General features: G+C 47.6%; 2 protein-coding genes across 4 annotated transcripts in view; one reads left to right on the plus strand and one right to left on the minus strand.

Moving 5' to 3' along the window:
• RHOBTB3 (Rho related BTB domain containing 3) overlaps positions 1-3,405 on the plus strand; it is an 86,261-nt gene extending 82,856 nt beyond the window's left edge. For both annotated transcript variants that reach the window (XM_024995328.2, XM_015472367.3), the window contains one exon: positions 1,797-3,405. In XM_024995328.2, the coding sequence (XP_024851096.1) occupies positions 1,797-1,858 (62 nt within the window). In that variant the 3' untranslated portion in view covers positions 1,859-3,405. The remainder of the gene's footprint in view (positions 1-1,796) is intronic.
• Positions 3,328-13,977, minus strand: GLRX (glutaredoxin). Of its 2 annotated transcripts, none has more exons than NM_001037604.3 (3): positions 13,685-13,977; positions 6,106-6,225; positions 3,328-4,557 (listed from the first exon to the last, which is right to left on the minus strand). In NM_001037604.3, exons 1-2 carry the CDS (start codon positions 13,889-13,891, stop codon positions 6,112-6,114), a joined length of 321 nt encoding a protein of 106 aa, NP_001032693.1. In that variant the 5' UTR covers positions 13,892-13,977; the 3' UTR covers positions 3,328-4,557; positions 6,106-6,111. The 2 variants fall into 2 exon arrangements, with proteins under 2 accessions (NP_001032693.1, XP_024849981.1); XM_024994213.2 differs by having other exon boundaries at positions 4,396-4,560.
• Between the last annotated feature and the right edge of the window lie 10,687 nt (positions 13,978-24,664).

The following is a 24,664-nucleotide window of genomic DNA, read 5'->3' on the forward strand; positions in this document are numbered from 1 at the left end:
GGTCATACTGGAGCTTCCCTGGTAGCTCAGACGGTAAAGCATCTGCCTGCAATGTGGGAGACCTGGGTTTGATCCCTGGGTCAGGAAGATCCCCTGGAGAAGGAAATGGCAACGCACTCCAGAACTCTTTCCTGGAAAATCCCACGGACGGAGGAGCCTAGTGGGCTGCAGTCCATGGGGTCGCAAAGAGTCGGACACGACTGAGCGACTTCACTTGCCTTTTTTCCTCCTACATTGTAGGCAGATTCTTTATCATGGGAGCCACCAGGGAATTTCAATCAAGAACACTTTCAGACAAGCAAGGCTTCAAAAAGTTTACTTCCCATCTCTTTCTTAAGGCCAAAGAAGGATATGTGGTCCTCCGAAATGAAAAAGATAGCTTATGATGAACGATGTCAAATTCTTGATCTCCAAAGAAGCTTTAGCTTCAGGACCAGAAACCAGGCTTGATCACTCAAGAGCTTTTGTGTAGCAGAGTTTTATTAAAGTGAAAAAGGGACAGAGAAAGCTTCTGACATAGACATCAGAAGGGGGATGGAGAGTGCCCCCCACTGCTTAGTCTTAGAAAGGGAGCTATATACTTTTTCCATTGGTTATTACAGTAAATCGAAAAAAAGTCTTAAGGTTGTAAGGGTCTTACCAGACCCACTCCCATAATATATATTTGAAGATGACAGGATTAGTCAGAAGCTTCTCAAGAAGGAGAAAGTTGTCCTCAAGCAGAATACATTGTTGTCATGTAATCATTGGTACAGACTTGAAGAGAAAACATATCCTTGAACAAGATGAGTTGTTACGTTGTGCAGTCATCACCTCTGGGCTTAAAGGAAAAAGGTTTGTCCTTTCCTCCTGCTTGAGAATTCCAGACCCCCATCTCCTCCTCGAGAGCCCCAGACCCCTTTCTCCTCCTTGGAGACCCTGGACTTATCAAACTACATAGGAATTGTCTCTCTCACTATGAAAAATAGAAAGATACAATTCAGTAATTTCCCTTCATATTCATTCTCCCTTCTTTAATTTTTTTTAGCATTTATTTATTCAGAACAACTTTTTCATTGAAGTTTAGTCGATTTACAGCATTGTGTGAGTTTCAAGTGTACGGCAAAGTGATTCGTTTATATACATACATATGTGTATTATGTGTATTCTTTTTCAGATTCTTTTCTGTTCTAGGTTATTCTAAGATGTAGCATTCAGTTTCTTCTGCTATACAGTAGTTCCTTGTTGTTTTTTATGCATAGTAGAGTGTATCTGTTAATCTTAAACTCCTAACTTTGTTGGAGTGTAGACGTCCCTGAGTTTTAGCTGGGCGAGGGGCTTCCCAGCAGGGACACCATTGCCTCGTGTCACCCACAGCTAAGTGGGGCCGGAGACTAAGTTCTGGGTAATGGGATGTGAGAAAAGTGCTGCGTGCATCCCGGGTTGATCCTGACTTCACAGGGCAAGGTCACCTGCCTGCCTCTGAACTGTTAGGAGGGAAAATAAGCTTCTGTCGGAACGTGATATTTTGTTACAGCAGTTTAGCTGTGACAGATATCTGTGGGGTACAGGGAACAGGAGATCCAGCTCTGGGTGGAGAGCAGTGGAATCCCAGGATGACAGTGAAGGGAGATCCCAGGAGGAGAGCGGTGTTCGGACTTGGATGGCAACCGGTCCGGACTGGAGCACCAAAAGTCCACGTGTTGAGAGCTTCTGCTGTTGTCTTTTTTTTTTTTAACTTGAGGACAGAGTGCTTAAATGAGCCTGAGTACATGCTTATCTGAAATTTGTCTTGTGCTGACATTTCTGTTCTCCAGGCCACACCCTTGGCTGGTGGAGGAGGTGTGGGCTTGGGCCTGCTCCTGGAAGCTGGAGGTGACCCGTGGATGCAGAAGATGCAGAACCACCCATTTCCATGACAGATTTCTGGGAGATGCCTGGTACCTGTACATAATCCCCGACCACGGGGTGCCTGGGGTTTCCAAGGACTCGTTTGGGACCACCCTTCTGGCAAGCTCCCAGGAAACAGAAGCCAGTTTATGACTCAGAGCCTCTGTTCAGCTTATCTTCTCCTGGGGCCCTTCACCTGATATCCCTTTCCTTACCCAGCTACGTTGGTGTTTCTTAAATGTGTTAAATGTGTTGCTGAGAGATATTCTGCAAAGTACAACCATAACACATCGGAATTGCTCTCAGAGAAGCAGCAGTGAGCAGTAGCTTGAAGTGAGATCTTAGTTCCCTGCCCAGGAATTGAACCTAGGTAACCTAGATGACCTGATCTGCCTCTTGAGAAACCTATATGCAGGTCAGGATGCAACAGTTAGAACTGGACATGGAACAACAGACTGGTTCCAAATAGGAAAAGGCAGACTGGTTCCAAATAGGAAAAGGAGTACGTCAAGGCTGTATATTGTCACCCTGCTTATTTAACCTATATGCAGAGTACATCATGAGAAATACTGGGCTGGAAGAAGCACAAGCTGGAATCAAGATTGCTGGGAGAAATATCAATAACCTCAGATATACAGATGACACCACCCTTATGGCAGAAAGTGAAGAGGAACTAAAAAGCCTCTTGATGAAGGTGAGAGAGGAGAGTGAAAAAGTTGGCTTAAAGCTCAGCATTCAGAAAACGAAGATCATGGCATCCGGTCCCATCACTTCATGGGAAATAGATGGGGAAACAGTGGAAACAGTGTCAGACTTTAGTTTTCTGGGCTCCAAAATCACTACAGATGGTGACTGCAGCCATGAAATTAAAAGACGCTTACTCCTTGGAAGGAAAGTTATGACCAACCTAGATAGCATATTCAAAAGCAGAGATATTACTTTGCCAACAAAGGTCCATCTAGTCAAGGCTATGGTTTTTCCAGTGGTCATGTATGGATGTAAGATTTGGACTGTGAAGAAAGCTGAGCGCTGAAGAATTGATGCTTTTGAACTGTGGTGTTGGAGAAGACTCTTGAGAGTCCCTTGGACTGCAAGGAGATCCAACCAGTCCATTCTGAAGGAGATCAGCCCTGGGATTTCTTTGGAAGGAATGATGCTAAAGCTGAAACTCCAGTACTTTGGCCACCTCATGTGAAGAGTTGACTCATTGGAAAAGAATCTGATGCTGGGAGGGATTGGGGGCAGGAGGAGAAGGGGATGACAGAGGATGAGATGGCTGGATGGCATCACTGACTCGATGGACGTGAGTCTGAGTGAACTCCAGGAGTTGGTGATGGACAGGGAGGCCTGGCATGCTGGGATTCATGGGGTCACAAAGAGTCGGACACAACTGAGCGACTGAACTGACTGAACATATGCAAATTATGAAATTTACAAAATCAAACCAACAGTGTATACTCAGTGAAAGACAATAGCATGTGCCTTTATTTATAATGGCAGGGGGGATGGATGTGAAAAAAAAACACCTGAAATTGGTTTATTTTGCATTGATGACACTCCTTAAAGTCTTGAGAATGATGAATTGGGCAAAAATCAGTGTATGATCCATGAGTACTTCTTTAATAGAGAAGAAATTAACCATTCATACTTGCATCTACAGAAAGAAATTAACATTCTTGCAATTCTAGAATCCTTCACAATAAGGAATTCTTAAGTTCTCATAGAGTGAGGGGGGAGAAGGGGAGAGAGAAAATCATCCAGAACAGTGTTTCCCAAATTTGGCTGTTTTCACAGACATTTTTTGCGGGAGGGGGATGCAGGTTTTCTGCGTAACATTTAAATGTTTGTGTGTTCCTTCTGTGTGTCATCTAAACAATATATGCTTGTCCAGGATTCCCTGGACACCGTCTGACCTAACAGCGTTGCCGTATGATCACCGCACCTACATTTAGACCTCTGATCCCTGTAGCACAAAGTGAAGACCAACTGTGCTTAACTTTTCATGTGGTTTCTCTCGGATTGAGAGACAGACAGACAGAACCGTCGAACATTTCCTGTGAATCTGTGAGTTGTCAGGGTTCAGGGCAGTGGTTCACAGCAGTGACTTTCAAAGCAGAAAGGGATGGGGTGGGGTGGAGATGGTGGCCTGGGAAGACACCTTTTGAAAAAGCACATTCAAAATGCCTGTTGATTTCATAATACAAATTCTAGGAAGTCAAACTCAACAAAATAATTTCCAAGCAGTAGCAGAAAACCAACTCTAGCTTCGTGCTTGGGGGCCTGAGATACACTTGGTTGAGAAATACAGGCGTTAGAGGTAGAGGCAGCCCAGCTCAGAAGAGACCCTTGGTAAGAACATGTGCCAAAGAGAAGGATCATCTTTTGGGTCAGTGAGTGAATCCTAAGCATATCTTGTCATGGTCCCTGGGAACCCAAAGGGCCAGTCCACAAGAAACCCGAGACATCCGTCAGACCTGTTATTTTGGGCAAGTTGGTCCATTTTTAATACTGAGTCAAAAGAAGCCGTTGACTTCCCTTCCCCATTTATTGCAGTTAAAATATTTCAGAATTTTAAGTAAACAGTTGCTGTAACTGGGTACAGTCACCCCAGGTCCATCCTCCAGGAACTGCTGTCATTATCTGCAATGCCATCCTATCCCCAAGGGGGGATATCAGCCTGGGTCTGCTCTGCTAGGGAAAAAAAAAAAAATACAAAGAATTGGATCTTCTTAGAGCAGGTCCCGTCATTTCTCTTTCATTATCAGAACACTGACTCTTGCCATTTAAACACAGTTGGTTACAGATGGTCTTGAAATGCAAGTTGCCAGTGGAATACTAAGAGCATAATATGCTGAAGGACAATGCAGCTAAAGAGATCTGGCGAATATGGGGGACTCTAACACCCACCCCAACCTAGAGGTCATCGGGGGGATGGCATTTCCCACTTCCCCCGGAAAGGCACAAGTTTTCTTTCATTCTTAATCTAAGCCTGAATTGTTAAAAAAATGTATCGAATAGGAAACATCTGGCACCATGTCGGGTGAGGCCAGAAAGCTAACCCAGACAGACACGGTCTGTTTACTTGCTGGGATAAAGTTGTAGAACTGTAATTCAAGATTTGTAAAACTGTTTGCTTTGAAAGGGATCGCCTGGGCTTTTCAGGCCCTGTGCTTTCACTCCTGTGGCTTTTCTGAGTGATCCCTGCAAACTCTGTGTACTCATTGCTCAGGGGTTAATTATTAATTAGTGGGCAATAAATACCCTTCAAAGAACATTTTAATTGGAACACCCTAAGTTTCTCCTTTAACTTAAAAAAACAGTCTTTCCACGGATGAGTCAGTGGAATTGGCCTGGTTCGAAGCCATCTTGCTCCAACAAGAGCTGCAGGGAGGGGAACCCATCCTTTCCGAAGGATCTGTGACCCTGTGGTTTTCCATTCAAAGATCTCCTTTAGGTTACAACTTTAGAAAACTTTGGCTTGTTATTTGGGAAGCCAGTTGAATTGAATTGGCTTCTCAGGGTGAACATAGGTACAGCAAAAATTACCTTGGTTTCACGTTGCATTTAGGAGATTTCAGGCTGCTTCCCATGGCCTGTGAGCTCTGGCCGCTCGCTGCCCACATTTGCTACTATTAATACCTTCCCTTCTCACTGCCCTTCACTCAGTCTGCTCTTGCTTGCTTTCGGTTCCGTGAATATTCCATACTTGTTGTCACCTCAGGACCTTTCTACTTTCTATTCCTTCTGCCTGAAAAGCTCTTCTGCTTCATCATTAGATGGTTGTCTCCTTGTCAATCAGGTCTTGGCTCAGCCAGCCCCTCTGAAAAAGGCCTTTCCTCACCACGTTAGCTCCGTTTGCTCCCTCCCCCTCTGCCATGCTCTATCAGATTACTCACTTGTTTCAGGCATTATTTAACTTGTGTTGGATCAGTCTGTCTCTCTAGAATATAAGTTCCCTATTATCTTTTTGTTCATATCTATATTTCCAATGTCTCATACAGTGTCTGGCCCATAGTAAGTGCTAAATTAATATTTGTTAAATGAAGGTTGAGGGAAAAGCTTTCCTCCCATTGATGCACTTAATCCGTTTGTAAAAGGGAAACTCATACACGACATCACAGTTCCCCAGATCACCGTTTGCCTATCTTGGGTGCCTTGCTCGACTGTAATAAAACACGGCAGTAGAGTCCCACCATCTGTCCGTGTTCCTGGCCCAGAGTCCCACCTGTCACTCACCTGTAATTATTGCAGAGCTCCCATTTGCTTTAGCCGTGTCAACAGTTCCCCTCTCTCGTGCATATTTACTAGATCTGTGCATCCACCTATGCACTCTTGACCGATGAAGACCCGAGGTACCTACGAAAGCAAACGAGCCAGGACATTGAGGGAGCGTCGTTAGGTTAGACGCTTTTATCGTTCTCTGAACGTTCCGCATGGTCTGAAGCTTTTCAAATCACTTTACAATGTCCTCATGTATACTCTTTCAAGTCAGAACTTTATGAGATGCATAACATAATTCACTCAAGAGTGCTTTTAAACCAAGATGCTTTTCAAATGGAATGTTCTGTGTGTGTGAGATTGTCTAACTTGTCAAAATGATTTAAAAATTTCACTCTGCAGGAACACCTTTCCAGGAAGGGGTTTTGGTTGGCTGCAGCCAGACCACCCTGATTGAATTCTGGTTTCTCTGCAGCTGGGACCACACGTGAGCCCTTAAACTGAACCACAGCAACCAGGAAGGAGTTTGTTTTTCAGTGCAGCTGGACAAGTATCTCCATCAGTTCTGTCCCTGATTTTTAGACTCAGTTTATGAGAGTTGTCTCTTTCTTGTGAGCCCTGCCCTCAGCTAGGGAAGAGATGATGGTGTCAGAATCGCCTTCTTTGAAATGCCTGGCCCATCATGGGATGAAGTGCCACAGCTCTGGGAGCAAAGCCATGCCTCTGCTTTGGTTTCACAGCTGGCATGGGTGGGTCTTCCAGGGCCAGTCAGACTGACAGTCAGCTCTTTGCACTGAGCACATTCATCTCGAGTCAAGCTCAGGCTCCGTTCCTGCTGCTAGGTAAGGTGCATTCCAGGATTCCAGAGGGCTCTTGGAGGAGAAAGTCCTTTCACTGTGGCTCAGACAAGTTCCAGGCCAAGGGTGTTGCAGAAAGGCTGACTGGCAGTGAAGAAGCCAGCCCAGAACAGGCTCCCTGAGGGGTCAGGAACTAGCGGGTCCTCTCCCAGAACACTAGGAACATACTAGAAGGGGCAGGAGAGGTTAAGAATATTTTCAGAGCTTTTGCTTTTCCTCTGAAGCCACAGTTACTCAGATGCATTTCTTTATTGAGGTATAGTTGACATCCAATATAAGTTTCAGGTGTACAATATGGTTAGTCACAATTTTTATAGACTATATTCCACTTAAAGGTATTATAAAATATACTATATTTTATATAGTAGGCTATACTTGTAGCCTATACTATATAGAAATAGGCTATACTCTCCACGGAGAAGGCAATGGCACCCCACTCCAGTACTCTTGCCTGGAAAATCCCATGGATGGGGTCGCTAAGAGTCGGACACAACTGAGAGACTTCACTTCCACTTTTCACTTTCATGCACTGGAGAAGGAAATGGCAACCCACTCCAGTGTTCTTGCCTGGAGAATCCCAGGGATGGTGGAGCCTGATGGGCTGCCGTCATGGCGTCACACAGAGTCGGACACAACTGAAGCGACTTAGCAGCATACTCTCCATATTGTAGACTATATCCCTGTAGTTTACTTTTACATAATAGTTTCGACCTCTTAATCTCCTACCCATGCATTGCCTCTCCTCTCTCCTCACTAGTAACCACTGGTTTGTTCTCTGTAAGTTTGTTTCTTTTTTGTTATATTCTCTGTAAGTTTGTTTCTTTTTTGTTATATTCACGAGTTTGTGGTGGTTTTATCAGATTCCACGTATAAGTGATATCATGCAGTGCTTGTCTTTCTCTGACTTGTTTCACTCAGCAGAAGGCCGAGTCCATCCATATTGTTACAAATGGCAAACTTTCATTCTTTGTCCTGACTGAGAAGTATTCCACTGTGTATACACACACCCTGCCCTCTTTATCCATTCATCTGTTCATGGACACACTTAGGTGACTTCTGTATCTTGGAAATTGTAAATAATGCTGCTATGAACACTGGGGTGCATGTTCAGATGAATTTTTTTTTTAAGGGAGAGAGTTGAGAAAAAGGGCTGAAGTATTTCAGATAAGTCCTACCATATTTCCATTAAGAAGGGGATCTGGGCAGAAGTAGGCTTTACAAATTAAGGCCCCCAGTTGAAAGAAGCCTGCACTACATTGCCTTGGCTACGTCCTATGTCCCGAGTGGGAGGAGCACACAGGATGGTGTTCCAGTGAGGAAGCCTGGTGGTGCCCTCCTCAGCCACACATGGGGCCACCCACCCCCTGCCCTGCACGCCGTGTGGGAGCTTTGCACGTGGAAGTGACGTCAAGGCCGCCTTTTTTTTTTTTTTAATCTTAACCAGCTGAAAGAATTTGCAGAAAGATGAGCTCAGAAACCTAAAGTTTCCCCCCTGGATCCTGGCCATTATTTTAGAGAAAATAAAGCACCTCTCAGATTGTTGGGGGCCATTTGGCTTCTATAGTCTCTCCAGGAACAGTTGGCTGTGGTCAGTTGCAGTGGTAAAGAATCCTAATGGAATTCTAAATAATTATAACACAGGGCTCCTTCTGTGGAAAGCATTGCCTAAAGGAGTAAAACTCATCTGAGCTTCAAATAAGGAAGCTTTCATTCTTTTCAGTTTTTTTTTCTTTTTGATTTGAACCATCTTTAAAGTCTTTTTTGAATTTGTCACAATATTGCTTCTGTTTTATGTTTTGGTTTTCTGGGCAGGAGGCACGTGGGATCTTAGGTGCCCCACCAGGCATCAAACCCACACCCCCTGCATGAAAGGAAAGTCCCAACCACTGGACTGCCAGGGAAGCCCCATGGAAGGGATGTGTTCATTCTTGAACTTGTTACTTTCAGAAAGAACTGACTGTCACTCCTCCTGTTGCTTGCCCCATCTCCACCTTAGACCACGGGGTCTGGTTAGTTGGCGAGAAGCCCCTGAGGAGAAAGGAGTCCTCCCCTTTGACAGCAGTTCTTAGATCTGAACCATGCGATCCGAACCGTGGTGGGCTTGTTAAAACACAGATTTCTTACTCCTCCCCACCCAACATTTATGATACAGGAGATCTGGGCAGGGGCTCAAGAATGTGCATTCTGACAAGTTCCCAGGTGACTCTCACAGAGCATATTTGCAAACCACGGGTTGGCGCTGAGAGCAGTCCCTTCCTCCCAGGATAACTAACTGAGGCTTTGGAAACCCACAGCTCTACGGCAGCCCCCAGCCCCCAAAAGGCAGGCCCTGAAACACAATCAGATCAGATCATCCGGGCTGTCCCCAGGGCGGAGTTCTGTGCATGCCTTCTGGCACACAAGCTGCTTCTGAGAGCTGAGAGCTGGAAGACCCCATTGCCCTAACACCCCCTCCTCTGAGCTAGGGAACAGTGAAGACCATGGTAAAGCCCATCAAAGATCCAACAAAGGTCCATCTAGTCAAGGCTATGGTTTTTCCAGTGGTCATGTACGGATGTGAGAGTTGGACTATAAAGAAAGCTGAGCGCCAAAGAATTGATGCTTTTGAACTGTGGTGTTGGAGAAGACTCTTGAGAGTCCCTTGGACTGCAAGGAGATCCAACCAGTCCATCCTAAAGGAGATCAGTCCTGAATATTCATTGGAAGGACTGATGTTGAAGCTGAAACTCCAATACTTTGGCCACCTGATACGAAGAACTGATTCATTTGAAAAGACCCTGATGCTGGGAAAGATTGAAGGCGGGAGAAGGGGACAGCAGAGGATGGGATGGTTGGATGGCATCACCAACTCAATGGACATGAGTCTGGGTAAACTCTGGGAGTTGGTGATGGACAGGAAGGCCTGGCGTGCTGCAGTTCATAGGGTCACAAAGAGTCCGACACGACAGAGCGACTGAACTGAACACAAGCCCATCAGTTTTCAGCTCTCAGAGGAAGCCCATCAGTTTTCAGCTCTCAGAGGAAGCTGAACTTGCAGGCCCCACCGGACGGTGTGGGAGGCTGTGGTGGCTGAACAGGAAGCTGCTGATGCAGCTGAGAAGGAAGAGAAGGCTGGGGCTCTGTGCCTCCCCTCCCGGCCCACCCCCTTCTTCGGAGGAACTTGAGTCTGTTACATTAAAGAAGTAGGGAACTGCCACCAGAAAACCCAGCTTGGGAGTTCTGTAGCCCTCCTCCAGGAGCTTTCTCCAGCCCAAACCTCAGCTGGGGTGGCATCTTCTATTTTCTGTACTAAGTCGCTTCAGTCGTTTCCAACTCTGTGCAACCCCGTGGACTGTAGCCTTCCAGGCTCCTCTGTGCATGGGATTCTCCAGGCAAGAATACTGGAGTAGATTGCCATTTCCTTCTCTAGGAGACCTTCCTGACCCAGGGCTCGAACCCACGTCTCTTATGTCTCCTGCATTGGCAGGCGCATTCTTGACCAGCAGTGCCACCTGTGTTGCTCAGAGGCTGCTACTCAGCTGATTGCCAGTCCTCTGCAGCACTTCCTTGGCTGCTCCCTGGTATGGTTCCTTTCTCACCAGAACTGCTGCCATAATCTCCAGAGGTCCCCAGCTTCGGTCCTCATCCTGGCCTTCCTGCAGCCTCTTTCCCCACAGCCACTGGAGTGACCCTTTCAAAATCAAGCGGCATCTCATCTCCCATCACATGCCCGCTCCGTGTGCATGTGATGGCATGAACGGCCGACCTGTTCCTCATGATCTCAGACCACACCAGCTCCTAACTCACAATGCTCCACCCACATAGGCCTTCTCGCCAGGCAGGCTTCTACCCCAGGACCTTAGCATTTGCTGTTCCCACTGCCTGGAATGTCCTACGCCTACACTCCTGCATGCCTTGCTCCCTCAGTCCCTTTAGATATCTGTAAAACCTGCCAGCTCCATTTAAAACTGTACCTTGCTGCCTACTGCTTACCGCCCTTTCCTACCTGGCTTCTCCATATCACACATCACTTACCACCTTCTAACACACTACTTTATTTATGGCATTTACTAGAATGTAAGTTCCACAAAGGCAGGAATTTTCATTTGCTCTGTTCATGGCAGTATTTCCAGTGTTCAGAAAAGTGCCTAGGACAGCAAGTGCTCAAAAATATTTGTTGTATTCAGCAAAATTATCCTTCAAAAGCAAAGGGGAAAAAGACATCTGTACACAAACAAAAATGAAGCAAATTTGTTGCCCAACGTTCCGCCTTGTGAGGAATGTTCAAAGGCATCCTTCAGAGAGAAGGAGAATGACAGAGGTCAGGAAACTTGGATTTACATAAAGAAAGAACTTTCAGGAAGCATAAGTGAAAGCACTGATTTAGGAGCTGTGGCTAAAGCAAAACCAAAACCAGTGTCTCCAGTTTGGTGGCCTGATTGAAGTCCTATGTTTCCGCAATCAATCAAGTCCCACTGGGCTGCTGCTGTTTGCACAGCACCACAGGCATAGCAAGATAGTGACAGCTCTCAAGGTTTCCAGTCTCTTTGAATAGAAAACCTTCAGCGCTAGGGATGATGAAGTTATATATCCTTAAAGGATTTGTTCTCCCCTTGGAGGAATGCATTCAGGACTCAAGAACCTGTGAAAAGTATCTTGAAAAATTCAAAAACAAACTTTGAAAGATCACTAGAAGAAAGTGTTAGCTTTACAGTGAATGGGGGGGGGGGGGGGCTGTTGTTGAATGGTTGTGTGAAGAGGTTTGTTTTTCCTGCTAGAGTGATAGGTGCTGTAGTTGAAAGATGTGGATCCCAAACTTTGTTGCAAATTGGAATTACTTTTTTGGTTTTTTGATGGGAGATACATTCTATTTTGACTTCCACATTTTTTGAGGTGTAACTGACAAATCTGTGTGTGTTTAAGGTGTACAATGTCAGGGTTTGATACACAGATACCCTGTGAAATGATTACTGCAGTCAAGTGAATTTACATATCTATTACCTCACAGCTACTATTTGCATGTGTGTGTGGTGAGAACACTTAAGATGTAATCATAGCAAATTGCAAGCCTACATTTCACCCCCAGCACTTACTCCTCTTACAGCTCCATGTTTGTATTTGTGTCCTGGGGATCTTTAAAACTACTGATGCCTGTCTGCCCCCTCTCCTTGGGATTTAATTGGCATGGGGTCTGACTGAGGCATTGGGAGGTGTTTTTTTTTTTTAAGTTCCCCAGGTGATTCTGGCTTCCCTTGTAGCACACATGGTTGGTAAAGAATCAGCCTGAAATGCAGGAGGCCTGGGTTTGAGTCCTGAGTTGGGAAGATCCCCTGGAGAAGGGAATGGCAACCCACTCCAGTCTTCTGGCCTAGAGAATCCCATGGACAGAGGAGCCTGGCAGGCTACAGTCCATAGAGGTTGCAAGGGTCAGACGCGACTTAAAGACTAAACCACCACCACAGGTGATTCTAATGTACACCACCTGTAAACTGCCCTCCCCGAGGGATCCCTCACATCAGGGGCCACAGCTGTGCCCACACTGCCCTTTGCTGCTTAGGCCCCAAGCAGCCTGAATAGCTGGTGGTCCAGCCAAGCAACAAGAGGCCCTCTCGCCACTGTGTTCTCTACTCCAGGACCTTCCTAAGACCAAGGGTCCTCAGCTCCCAGTGGGGGTCCCTGGAAGCAGTAGGGTTTTGCCTCGCTCTGCACCAGAATGCTGACTTCTGGTTGGAGCAGTGGGGAGAAATGGCCTCCCACGCTTCCCCTTGAGAAGCCAGGAAAAAACACCATCAAATCCAAACTAAACCTCAACTAGGACATGTGCGTCTGCAAACTCTGTACCCTAGAATGTGTGTCCTGAAAGGGAGCTGGTGGGACCTGACTCGGCACCACGCTTCGACCCCGGCACCTGCACTGATCTGGCAGCCTGGCTGGTTAGCCATCGCACCGGAAGCCCTGGGCGCTAAGGAAGAGGAAGTCCTTTCATACAGAGGAGAGAGGGTGACAGGGGCCCCCGCTGTCTACTCAAAGCAAAAGGGACCATAGAGGTCTCCTCCAGCCTGGTGTTGCAGCCAAGGGGTACCCTGAGGGTCACAGGTGGGGTGACTTGCCAGGATCACACAGCAAGCCACTGTGAGAGCCCGTCCAGAACGCTGGCCTCTGAACTCCCTAACTCGACAGGCCTGAAACTATCCCCTCATTTAGGTCAAGGAGCCACAATAAGTCATTACTTTTTTTTTCCAGTGGGAGGAATGAGATAAGATACGGAAGGAGAAAATGTAAGGTTAAAGAGAACCCAGAGGAAAAGACTGAAGGAGAGCAAATGCCACTGGGCCCTGTGAACCCAGAGGAAAGAGTACTCTGGCTTCTTGCTCAACGGCAGACACAGAGGGCTCACCCGTGGCCCCTCCACCCCTCCTTCCACCGCCCAGCCCTGCAAGATCAGGCTGTCAGTGCTGAAAACAAAGACTGCAGAGCGCTTCTCGGCGGCGGCGATTCCGGGACACAGCTCCCCGCCGGCCCGCCCGCCTTGACGCCCAGCGCGGGTCAGCTGCGCACCCCAGTCCGGTGGGCCGAGGTCCGCTGCCTATTCAAGGAAGCAGCTCTTGTCTCGGGCGCCCTCCCCCGCACCCTCTCAGAGCGACGAAGCCCTAGCGGTGTCCCCGAGGAAGGCACGGGCCACCTCAGTCACAGACAAAGGCATCCGGGAGCCTTCCCTCCCCCCTCCCCCCCAGCCTTTGGGCAGGAGACCCCAGGCTCACCGTTCTGGCTCCGGTGAGCTGCTGCAAGTAATCTTGAATCTCACTGATGTTACCGGCGGCTGTAATATCGACAAATTCCAAAAGCCCTTGTTTGAAGGGCAGTTGGCTGAGAAGCTCCTGAGTCTTTCTGCAGTAGGGGCAGGTGGGCTTGATGAACACGACCACCTTCCCAGGCTGGATCTTGCTGTTGACGAACGCTTGAGCCATGCTGCCTCCCTCCGGGGGGTACACCTCCACTGTAGGTAGAGCTTGAAAGTAAAAGCTGCGGCTGACCGACCAGCTGGCTCTCATTTAAAGGAACCTCCCTGGAGGAGGAGTTTGCCGCCGCGGCGTGCTCGATTTTTAAAGGGCCAGCCCTGAAAGTCATTTCAGTTTGGAGCGATGCACTGGCTAGAGCTTTGGAGCATGAACAGCTACATCCTGGGGTGTCATTGTCCAGCCCTTTCAGGGGCACCCGCTCTGGAGAAGAAAACAGAGCCAGCTCACTCTCTGGAGAAGCTTGAAAGGTGCAGACCAGCTCCAGGGAGGGAGCCCCAGCAGGCAGGCAGGCACCTCTTAGAGTCAGTTCTTATTGTCTCTCAGGCCTTCCCCTGTGGCTCGGCCGGTAAAGAATCTGCTTGCAATGTAGGTAGACCTGGGTTCGATCCCTGGGTTGGGAAGATCCCTTGGAGAAGAGAACAGCGAAGGGAAGGGCTACCCACTCTAGTATTCTGGCCTGGAGAATTCCGTGGACTGCATACTCCTTGGGGTCACAAAGAGTCAGGACTGAGCCACTTTCACTTCACTTATTGTCTCTCAGAGACACGGTTTCTAAAAACACACACAGAATCATTCAAGATGCAGAATAGACTGAAATCTATTTAGAAGTGAAATTCAGATTGTGACTTTGCATCTCATCTTGCCTGCCCTGCTTGTTGTCACTGTTTAATGGAATTGCTCCCCCACCTTCAAACATCTGGAGATTGCACAGAAGAATCTGGCCCTGCGGCCTCTCCCCGAAAAGTCAGGTCACCTTCATGAGAGGCAGCAGCTGGGGCTGAGGTGTGGTGGTCCTTTGGAGGGAGCAGAAGCTGGCTCCCGGCTGGCTCACGCCTTCCAGATACCCGCTCTTCATCCATAAGCTTTTGAGTTTGTGACCCTTGAACAGCAGTTTAGCATGGAGGCAAATTCCAGCACAAACCCTAATTTCAAACTGCAGATCCAGTGAGGGTCTTTTTCTCTGTTTGATCCCTTTGTTGTCACTGTTTGTGAGTCTGAATGGTGTTCAGTTCAGTCGCTCAGTTGTGTCCGACTCTTTGTGACCCCATGGACTGCAGCATGCCAGGCCTCCCTGTCCATCAGCAACTTTACTCAAACTCATGTCCGTTGAGTCGGTGATGCCATCCAACCATCTCATCCTTGTCGACCCCTTCTCCTCCTGCCTTCAATCTTTCCTAGCATCAGGGTCTTTTCCAATGAGTTGGCTCTTCACATCAAGTGGCCAAAGTATTGGAGTTTCAGCTTCAACATCAGTCCTTCCAATGAATATTCAGGACTGATCTCCTTTAGGATGGACTGGTTGGATCTCCTTGCAGTCCAAGGGACTCTCAAGAGTCTTCTCCAACACCACAGTTCAAAGCATCAATTCTTTGGCGCTCAGTCTTCTTCACAGTCCAACTCTCACATCCATACGTGACCACTGGAAAAACCATAGCCTTGACTAGATGGACCTTTGTTGGCAAAGTAACGTCTCTGCTTTTTAATATGCTCTCTAGGTTGGTTATAGCTTTTCTTCCAAGGAGCAAGCGTCTTTTAATTTCATGGCTGCAGTCACCACCATCTGCAGTGATTTTGGAGCCCCCCAAAATAAAGTCTCTCACTGTTTCCATTGTTTCCCCATCAGTTTGCCATGCAGTGATGGGACCAGATGCCAGCTGTTGTCACTGTTTGCGAGTCTGAGTGGTGTAATATCTCACTTACTTCACATTCACCTGAGTGTTACGACACATTGTAGACCTGCTGCTATGTCCTGTGGGCCCACGCTCCCTTTGTTCTAGGGCCAGTTCTGACCTCTCTGTGTGGTAAGTTAAACAAAACAGGGACAAGCACCTCCTCTAAAAGTGGACTCTCCTTTTCCCCCAGGAAGTTTTACACTGAAACTCGGGCCGCAGGCCGGAGCTGTACACTCAGTGATTGTCACGTCAGAGTCCCAAGCATAGCATGACTATGAGAGAAGGAAAGAAAATGGACTCTTGGAAGCAGCTGTCATTATTCCTAAAATTAAGTGGCCAAACAGAAACCCGGACTGAGTCACAGAGAGGGACTCTAAGTGATGTCTCTGTCCCTGGAAAGAATGTGCTACGGGCATGAGGGCTGAGGCGACTGGTTCTTGTCAGGCTTGGGACTTCCCAGCCCACAGCTTCGTTCTCTCTGGAATAAGCTCCCAGCAGAGTCCTTGTCGTCTGTCTCCATCCCCTTCTTTGCGCTTGGACTCCTGCAGCCAGGCGCCTCCCTGAAGCCCAGGGTCTCCTCAGGGCTCACCCGCCGGAGGGTCCTCCGCTTGCCTTGCACCCGATGTGTTTCCCTCAGGCCCACCCTCCTCTCAGCGTCTGGGGTCACCTCTCCCTGCTCTGCTGGCTCCTTCTCCTCAGCGTGTGACTCAGGGCAAGTCTCTCCCTTGTTTCAAACCACCACCTTCTTTCTCCTTAAATCTTCCTGCCCTTTTCCTTACTTGCTTTTATGTTGCCATCTGGACTTCAGCCACGCCCCACCTTCTCCTCTCCTTGATGCAATCTCACCTCCTTATCAACCGTTCTGCTGAAACGCCTTTGGCCAACCTCGATCATAACCGCCAGGTTGATAAATCACCTTGTAGCCAGGTGTCTTGCCTGGGACCATCCCAGAAGTGTGGGTGTGGAGGTTTTTGGTAGACTGGTGGAGTGAAACTCCCAAAGGATCTGTTTGCATAGCGTCCCTGGGGGGATTTGGTCCCTGGGGCAGAGATCAGGGTGCAGGGTGGTGGGGGGGGTAGGTGGGGGGGCTCTGTTGTCTGCCCTAGAGCTCAGGCCCAGGACAGATGGCCAGAGGACACAGCTCAGGAAGGCCTTTTCATGAGACGTGGAACACAAACAGATGGCAAAGAAGGGGCTTCTCCACTTTGCAGACAGTGCTGTGGCTTCACCTCAGGGAGGAATTCAGAGCATAGGCTACTCTCTTGCCTTGGCATCATGAAAGTTTGTAGCTTTGGCACTTCAGGAGATGGAACCCATCGATCTTGGGAACAGTTCAGGGCACGGAGCCACCACGGGAGCTGCCATCCTCAAGTGCTGTGGACATCAAGGTGGGGTGTGTGTGGAAGAGACACGAGAACTCTTGGTGGGCTTGTGCTCAACATAGCTAGGCACTTCCAGAAATGCTGAGAAGCACGGACTTTTTTCAAGGGAGTGGAGATGCTGCTCTGCAGATAGTTGGCAGTGAGCTAGTGGTATATGTTAAATATGAAATATGGGCTGCTACTATTAATGTGATCTCATTTGTACCACAAGCTGATGAGGGTGGGGACAGTTTGGCCCACAAATGAGCGTTTCTCAGGCTCTTTTGCTTACTTGCCACTTTGCAGGATTTGACTCAGTAGATCACTCCCCGTCACGCCTTTCCCCCTCCCCTGCCAGCTCCCTTCTTCCTAATATCATATGCAACTTGATCTCTTTTTTTCTCCACGTATCCCTGGGTATTCTGTGTCATATTCTGCCTTAGGAATTTCGCCTACACGTGTGGTATGTCCCGGGGCTTGCACTTCTTTTCACTCTGTGTACACCCTCTGTGGAAGATTTCATCTGTACGCATGGCTCCAGCTATCACCTTTTTGTTGATGAATTCCACGTTTACTTTTCTCATCGAGAACACTTTCCTGAGCCTCAGGAATGGATCGTCCATTGCCTACCGAGAAGACCCACCTGGGGTTCCTCAGCATCAGCCTCAGTGTGACCAGAATGGAAGCCACCCTTCCCTCTTCCAAAAACCTGCCCACCCTCCCAGGGTCTGTCATCTGCCTGCAGGGCACAAGCCTGGGCGGCACCTTGACCGTGGCTTCCTCCCCTGCCCTCTGCTTTGTATTTATGCAGAGTCACCAGACTTTAACAGCTAAGCTGAATCTGAGCCATTGCCAGGCTTCCATTACTCACACTTTCTTTGCCTTGAACCTGCTCCTCTCGGTCCAGAGTGGCTCTGACCCGTCTTTCTTTCTGTGCGGCTGACTTCTCTGGTCCAGCACTATCCAGATCACGTGTAGAGAGTCCTCTGGGAAGACCCCTGAATACAGCTCTCTTTGCCCCTCAGCTGACTTCACACATCATGCCATACCCTGACTCATCCCATTTCATTGTTCTTTTTTTACTCCTTTTCTGTCATCTACAGTGAGCTTCCTGCGAGCAGGGAAAGGGCTTTCACCCCCATGTTGCCAGAGCCCAGACGCACGCTGGTCCTTATCCACCCACCCGTGCACCCACCCCTTTGTTGTTCAGTCGCTCCGTCGTGTCTCTGCGACCCCATGGATGCAGCACGCCAGGCCTCCCTGTCCTTCACTATCTCTCAGAGTTTGCTCAAACTCATGTCCATTGAGTTGGTGATGCCATCCAGCCATCTCATCCTCTGTCATCCCCTTCTCCTCCTGCCTTCTATCTTTCCCAGCATCATGGTCTCTTCCAAGGAGTCAGCTGTCTGTATCAGGTGGCCAAAGTATTGGAGCTTCAGCTTCAGCATCCATCCTTCCAATGAACACCCAGGACTGATCTCCTTTAGGATGGACTGGTTGGATGTCCTTACAATCCAAGGGACTCTCAAGAGTCTCCAACACCACAGTTCAAAAGCATCAATTCTTCTGTGCTCAGGTTTCTTTATGGTTCACCTCTCACATCTGTACATGACTACTGGAAAAGCCATAACTTTGACTATCCCAACCTTTGTCAGCAAAATGATGTCTCCACTTTTTAGTATGCTATCTAGGTTTGTCATAGCTTTGCTTCCAAGCAGCAAGCGTGTTTTTATTTCATGGCTGCAATCACTGTCTTCAGTTATTTTGGAGCCTAGAAAAATAAAATCTGTCACTGTTTCCCATGTTTCCTCATCTATTTGCCATGAAATGATGGGACTGGATGCCGTGATCTTAGTTTTTTGAATGTTGAGTTTTAAACCAGCCTTTTCACTCTCCTACAACATTTATTAATCAGCTACTCTGGGTCAGACACAAAGATACCATGCAGCCCCAGCCCTTAGGACTTTTTAGCCTTGTGGTGGATGGGAGGGCGGGGGATACAGACATAGCAAGTAAACCCAGTGTTAAGAGTATTCTACATGGTATAATAGAAGTCTGTATGGGCATTACGGTAACCAAGAGTGATTATTCTTGCCTGGAGGGGGTGCTTAGGGAAAGGTTGATGAAGATGAGCTAGGCTAAATCTTGAGCGAGATGCTTTCGAGTCTTCAGGGTAGGGAAGTGCACTTCAGGCAGAGGGAACAGGAAACACCAGGACGACACATGGGCTCTTGATGTTGAGTGTAGTCACGTGTGGATGGAGCATTAGGGGTTGAGGTGAGGAGTGGGGGGAGAGACAGCTGGTGAGCGTGCGGGTCGTGAGTATCTTTTACCAAGCTGAAGAGTAAGGACTTTACATAGAGGAGTGAGGAGACTAACAGGTGTATTTCAAGCATAAGTAGATTTGCAGTTCAGTGTTCGATGAGATCAGCGCACTGTGATGTCTCTCTCGTAACACACTGAGTGGCAAAACACAGTTTGACCACAGAAGGAGTGGTAGGGCTGCTTTGAAGCAGACAAACCTTTAGAATCCTTCAAGGCTCACCCTGGGACCCGTCCTGGCTTCCACAAGGCTTGGAGTTTGCAGAGGGGCAGCTCAGCAGGTGATGAGCCACCAGGGTTCTGAACTGCTGTCAAGACTTCTGGACTCATTGCGGCTGCACTTGGCCCTGTCTGTCTGAATGCAGCTCTAAGGGTTCGGCTGAATGAGCCACGTTGCCAGCAACCCCTTCCAACCTCAGATGTGTGAGGATCCTGGTTGGTGGCTGTGCCTGTTTGCAGAGTCTGATCTTGTCTGATGCTCTTTCTCTCTTTGGATCTCTCTAGATCTGACCACAGAGGACCAGTGTGACTCTCATACTCCCATTTGACCACAGAGGATTCTGGCTGACTCTAACTGTGGCCCTTTTCATACTGTTCATGGGGTTCTCAAAGCAAGAATACAGAAGTGGTTGGCCATTCCCTTCTCCAGTGGACCACGTTTTGTCACATCTCCCCACCATGACCCGTCCATCTTGGGTGGTCCTACATGGTATGGCTCATAGTTTCATTGAGTTAGACAGGCTGTGGTCCATGTGGGCTTCCCTGGTAGCTCAGAGGTTAAAGCGTCTGCCTGCAATGTGGGAGACCTGGGTTTGATCCCTGGGTCGGGAAGATCCCCTGGAGAAGGAAATGGCAACCCACTCCAGTATTCTTGCCTGGAGAATCCCATGGACAGAGGAGCTTGGTGGGCTACAGTCCACAGGGTCGCAAAGAGTCAGAGATGTGATCAGTTTGATTAGTTTTCTGTGATTGTGGTTTTCAGTCTGTCTGCCCTCTGATGGAGAAGGAAAAGAGGCTATGGAAGCTTCCTGATGGGAGAGACTGACTGAGGGGAAAACTAGGTCTCGTTCTGATGGGCGGGGCCATGCTCAGTAAATCTTTAATCTGATTTTCTGTTGATGGGCGAGACTGTGTTCCCTCCCTGTTGTTTGACCTGAGGCCAAACTATGGTGGAGGTAAGAAAGATAATGGTCAGATCAGATCAGTCGCTCAGTCATGTCCGACTCTTTGTGACCTCATGAATCGCAGCACTCCAGGCCTCCCTGTCCATCCCCAACTCCCGGAGTTCACTCAGACTCACGTCCATCGAGTCAGTGATGCCATCCAGCCATCTCGTCCTCTGTTCTCCCCTTCTTCTCCTGCCCCCAATCCCTCCCAGCATCAGAGTCTTTTCCAATGAGTCAACTCTTCACATGAGGTGGCCAAAGGACTGGAGTTTCAGCTTTAGCATCATCCCTTCCAAAGAAATCCCAGGGCTAATCTCCTTCAGAATGGACTGGTTGGATCTCCTTGCAGTCCAAGGGACTCTCAAGAGTCTTCTCCAACACCACAGTTCAAAAGCATCAATTCTTTGGCGCTCAGCCTTCTTCACAGTCCAACTCTCACATCCATACATGACCACAGGAAAAACCATAGCCTTGACTAGATGAACCTTTGTTGGCAAAGTAATGTCTCTGCTTTTCAATATGCTCTCTAGGTTGGTCATAACTTTCCTTCCAAGGAGTAAGCGTCTTTTAATTTCATGGCTGCAGTCACCATCTGTAGTGATTTTGGAGCCCAGAAAACTAAAGTCTGACACTGTTTCCACTGTTTCCCCATCTATTTCCCATGAAGTGATGGGGCCAGATGCCATGATCTTCGTTTTCTGAATATTGAGCTTTAAGCCAACTTTTTTACTCTCCACTTTCACTTTCATCAAGAGGCTTTTGAGTTCCTCTTCACTTTCTGCCATAAGGGTGATGTCATCTGCATATCTGAGGTTATTGATGTTTCTCCCGGCAATCTTGATTCCAGCTTGTGCTTCTTCCAGTCCAGCGTTTCTCATGATGTACTCTGCATACAAGTTAAATAAACAAGGTGACAATATACAGCCTTGATGTACTCCTTTTCCTATTTGGAACCAGTCTGTTGTTCCATGTCCAGTTCTAACTGTTGCTTCCTGACCTGCATACAGATTTCTCAAAAGGCAGGTCAGGTGGTCTGGTATTCCCATCTCTTTCAGAATTTTCCACAGTTTATTGTGATCCACACAGTCAAAGGCTTTGGCATAGGCAATAAAGCAGAAATAGATGTTTTTCTGGAACTCTCTTGCTTTTTCCATGATCCAGCAGATGTTGGCAATTTGATCTCTGGTTCCTCTGCCTTTTCTAAAACCAGCTTGAATATCAGGAAGTTCACGGTTCACATATTGCTGAAGCCTGGCTTGGAGAATTTTGAGCATTACTTTACTAGCGTGTGAGATGAGTGCAATTGTGCGGTAGTCTGAGCATTCTTTGGCATTGCCTTTCTTTGGGATTGGAATGAAAACTGACCTTTTCCAGTCCTGTGGCCACTGCTGAGTTTTCCAAATTTGCTGGTATATTGAGTACAGCACTTTCACAGCATCATCTTTCAGGATTTGGAATAGCTCAACTGGAATTCTATCACCTCCACTAGCTTTGTTCGTAGTGATGCTTTCTAAGGCCCACTTGACTTTACATTCCAGGATGTCTGGTTCTAGGTCAGTGATCACACCATCGTGATTATCTGGGTCATGAAGATCTTTTTTGTACAGTTCTTCTGTGTATTCTTGACATCTCTTCTTAATATCTTCGCTTCTGTTAGGTCCATACCATTTCTGTCCTTTATCGAGCCCATCTTTGCATGAAATGTTCCTTTGGTATCTCTGATTTTCTTGAAGAGATCCCTAGTCTTTCCCATTCTGTTGTTTTCCTCTATTTCTTTGCATTGATCGCTGAAGAAGGCTTTCTTATCTCTTCTTGCTATTCTTTGGAACTCTGCATTCAGATGTTTGTATCTTTCCTTTTCTCCTTTGCTTTTCACTTCTCTTCTTTTCACAGCTATTTGTAAGGCCTCCCCAGACAGCCATTGTGCTTTTTTGCATTTCTTTTCCATGGGGATGGTCTTGATCCCTGTCTCCTGTACAATGTCACGAACCTCATTCCATAGTTCATCAGGCACTCTATCTATCAGATCTAGGCCCTTAAATCTATTTCTCACTTCCACTGTATAATCATAAGGGATTTGATTTAGGTCCTACCTGAATGGTCTAGTGGTTTTCCCTACTTTCTTCAATTTAAGTCTGAATTTGGCAATAAGGAGTTCATGGTCTGAGCCACAGTCAGCTCCTGGTCTTGTTTTTGCTGACTGTACTGTATAGAGCTTCTCCATCTTTGGCTGCAAAGAATGTAATCAATCTGATTTTGGTGTTGACCATCTGGTGATGTCCATGTATAGTCTTCTCTTGTGTTGTTGGAAGAGGGTGTTTGTTATGACCAGTGCATTTTCTTGGCAAAACTCTATTAGTCTTTGCCCTGCTTCATTCCGTATTCCAAGGCCAAATTTGCCTGTTACTCCAGGTGTTTCTTGACTTCCTACTTTTGCATTCTAGTCCCCTGTAATGAAAAGGACATCTTTTTTGGGTGTTAGTTCTAAAAGGTCTTGTAGGTCTTCACAGAACCGTTCAACTTCAGCTTCTTTAGCATTACTGGTTGGGGCATAGACTTGGATTACTGTGATATTGAATGGTTTGGAAATGAACAGAGATCATTGTGTCGTTTTTGAGATTGCATCCAAGTACTGTATTTCGGACTCTTTTGTTGACCATGATGGCCACTCCATTTCTTCTGAGGGATTCCTGCCCACAGTAGTAGATATAATGGTCATCTGAGTTAACATCACTCATTCCAGTCCATTTCAGTTCGCTGATTCCTAGAATGTCGAAATTCACTCCTGCCATCTCTTGTTTGACCACTTCCAATTTGCCTTGATTCATGGACCTGACATTCCAGGTTCCTCTGCAATATTGCTCTTTACAGCATCGGACCTTGCTGCTATCACCAGTCACATCTACAGCTGGGTATTCTTTTTGCTTTGGCTCCATCCCTTCATTCTGGCTGCATGGGCGTAGGAGGGCCTAGAGGAGCTATCCCACTTTGAAGGTCAAGAAGGGCGGCGGTGAGGAGATACCCCTCGTCCAAGGTAAGGAGCAATGGCTGCGCTTTGCTGGAGCAGCTGTGAAGAGATACCCAATGCCCAAGGTAAGAGAAACCCAAGTAAGACGGTAGGTGTTGCAAGAGGGCATCAGAGGGCAAACACACTGAAACCATACTCACAGAAAACTAGTCAGTCTAATCACACTAGGACCACAGCCTTGTCTAACTCAGTGAAACTAAGCCATGCCCGTGGGGCAACCCAAGACGGGCGGGTCATGGTGGAGAAATATGACAGAATGTGGTCCACTGGAGAAGGGAATGGCAAACCACTTCAGTATTCTTGCCTTGAGAACCCCATGAACAGTATGAAAAGGCAAAATGATAGGATACTGAAAGAGGAACCCCCCACATCAGTAGGTGCCCAATATACTACTGGAGATCAGTGGAGAAATAACTCCAGAAAGAATGAAGGGATGGAGCCAGAGCAAAAAAGAAAATAATGGTGACCTCCTTCAAAAGGTCCCATGTAGTCTCTGCTACACTCAGAGCCCCTGACCCTGCAGCAGGCCACTATGGAAACACCAATACTTTGCAGCTGAAAATCCAATACTTTGGCCACCTGATTTGAAGAATCGACTCATTGGAAAAGACCCTGATGCTGGGAAAGATTCAGGGCAGGAGAAGAAGGGGACGACAGAGGATGAGATGGTTAGATGGCAACACCGACTCAGTGGATATGAGTTTGAGTAAACTCAGGGAGTTGGTGATGGGCAGGGAGGCCTGGCGTGCTGTGGTCCATGGGGTCGCAGAGTCAGACACAGCTGAGTGACTGAACTGAACTGTGGTCCCTCACCTTCCACCTCTAGGGGGCGCTGCTTGGTACTGAACTCAGAAACACGGCAGCTCCCATTAACTATAGACCTACTGTGTGCTAGGCTCAGTGCTAGGTGCTTTACATACATTACCTCTCAACCTCACAGCGACTTTGAAAGGTAGATACTTGGAACCCCAAACCGACTAGAGTAATAGGGAGAGGGTCTCTGACTTGGAGGACTTGAAGTTCAACCATGGTCAGGAGCAGTGGCTGCTCTCTCCAACAGGCTGCACCACATACTTGAAAAGTCTCTCCAAAAAGTTGCCACCTTTTCTAAGATCCAGACTGTTTGGTATAATAGCACATCACCCAGTAATACTGGTGCCCTCAGGGTTCCT

Source organism: Bos taurus, chromosome 7 (assembly GCF_002263795.3).
Source record: "Bos taurus isolate L1 Dominette 01449 registration number 42190680 breed Hereford chromosome 7, ARS-UCD2.0, whole genome shotgun sequence".
In the NCBI taxonomy this organism is placed as follows: Eukaryota; Metazoa; Chordata; class Mammalia; order Artiodactyla; family Bovidae; genus Bos; species Bos taurus.

Excerpts from the sequence above, each read along its gene's own strand:
- GLRX (XM_024994213.2), bottom strand. The coding sequence starts at position 13,975 with ATGAGAGCCAGCTGGTCGGTCAGCCGCAGCTTTTACTTTCAAGCTCTA. Across the intron at positions 6,226-13,684 it reads AGCTCACCGGAGCCAGAACG|GTACCTCGGGTCTTCATCGG; the intron begins GTGAGCCTGGGG and ends TTGCTTTCGTAG.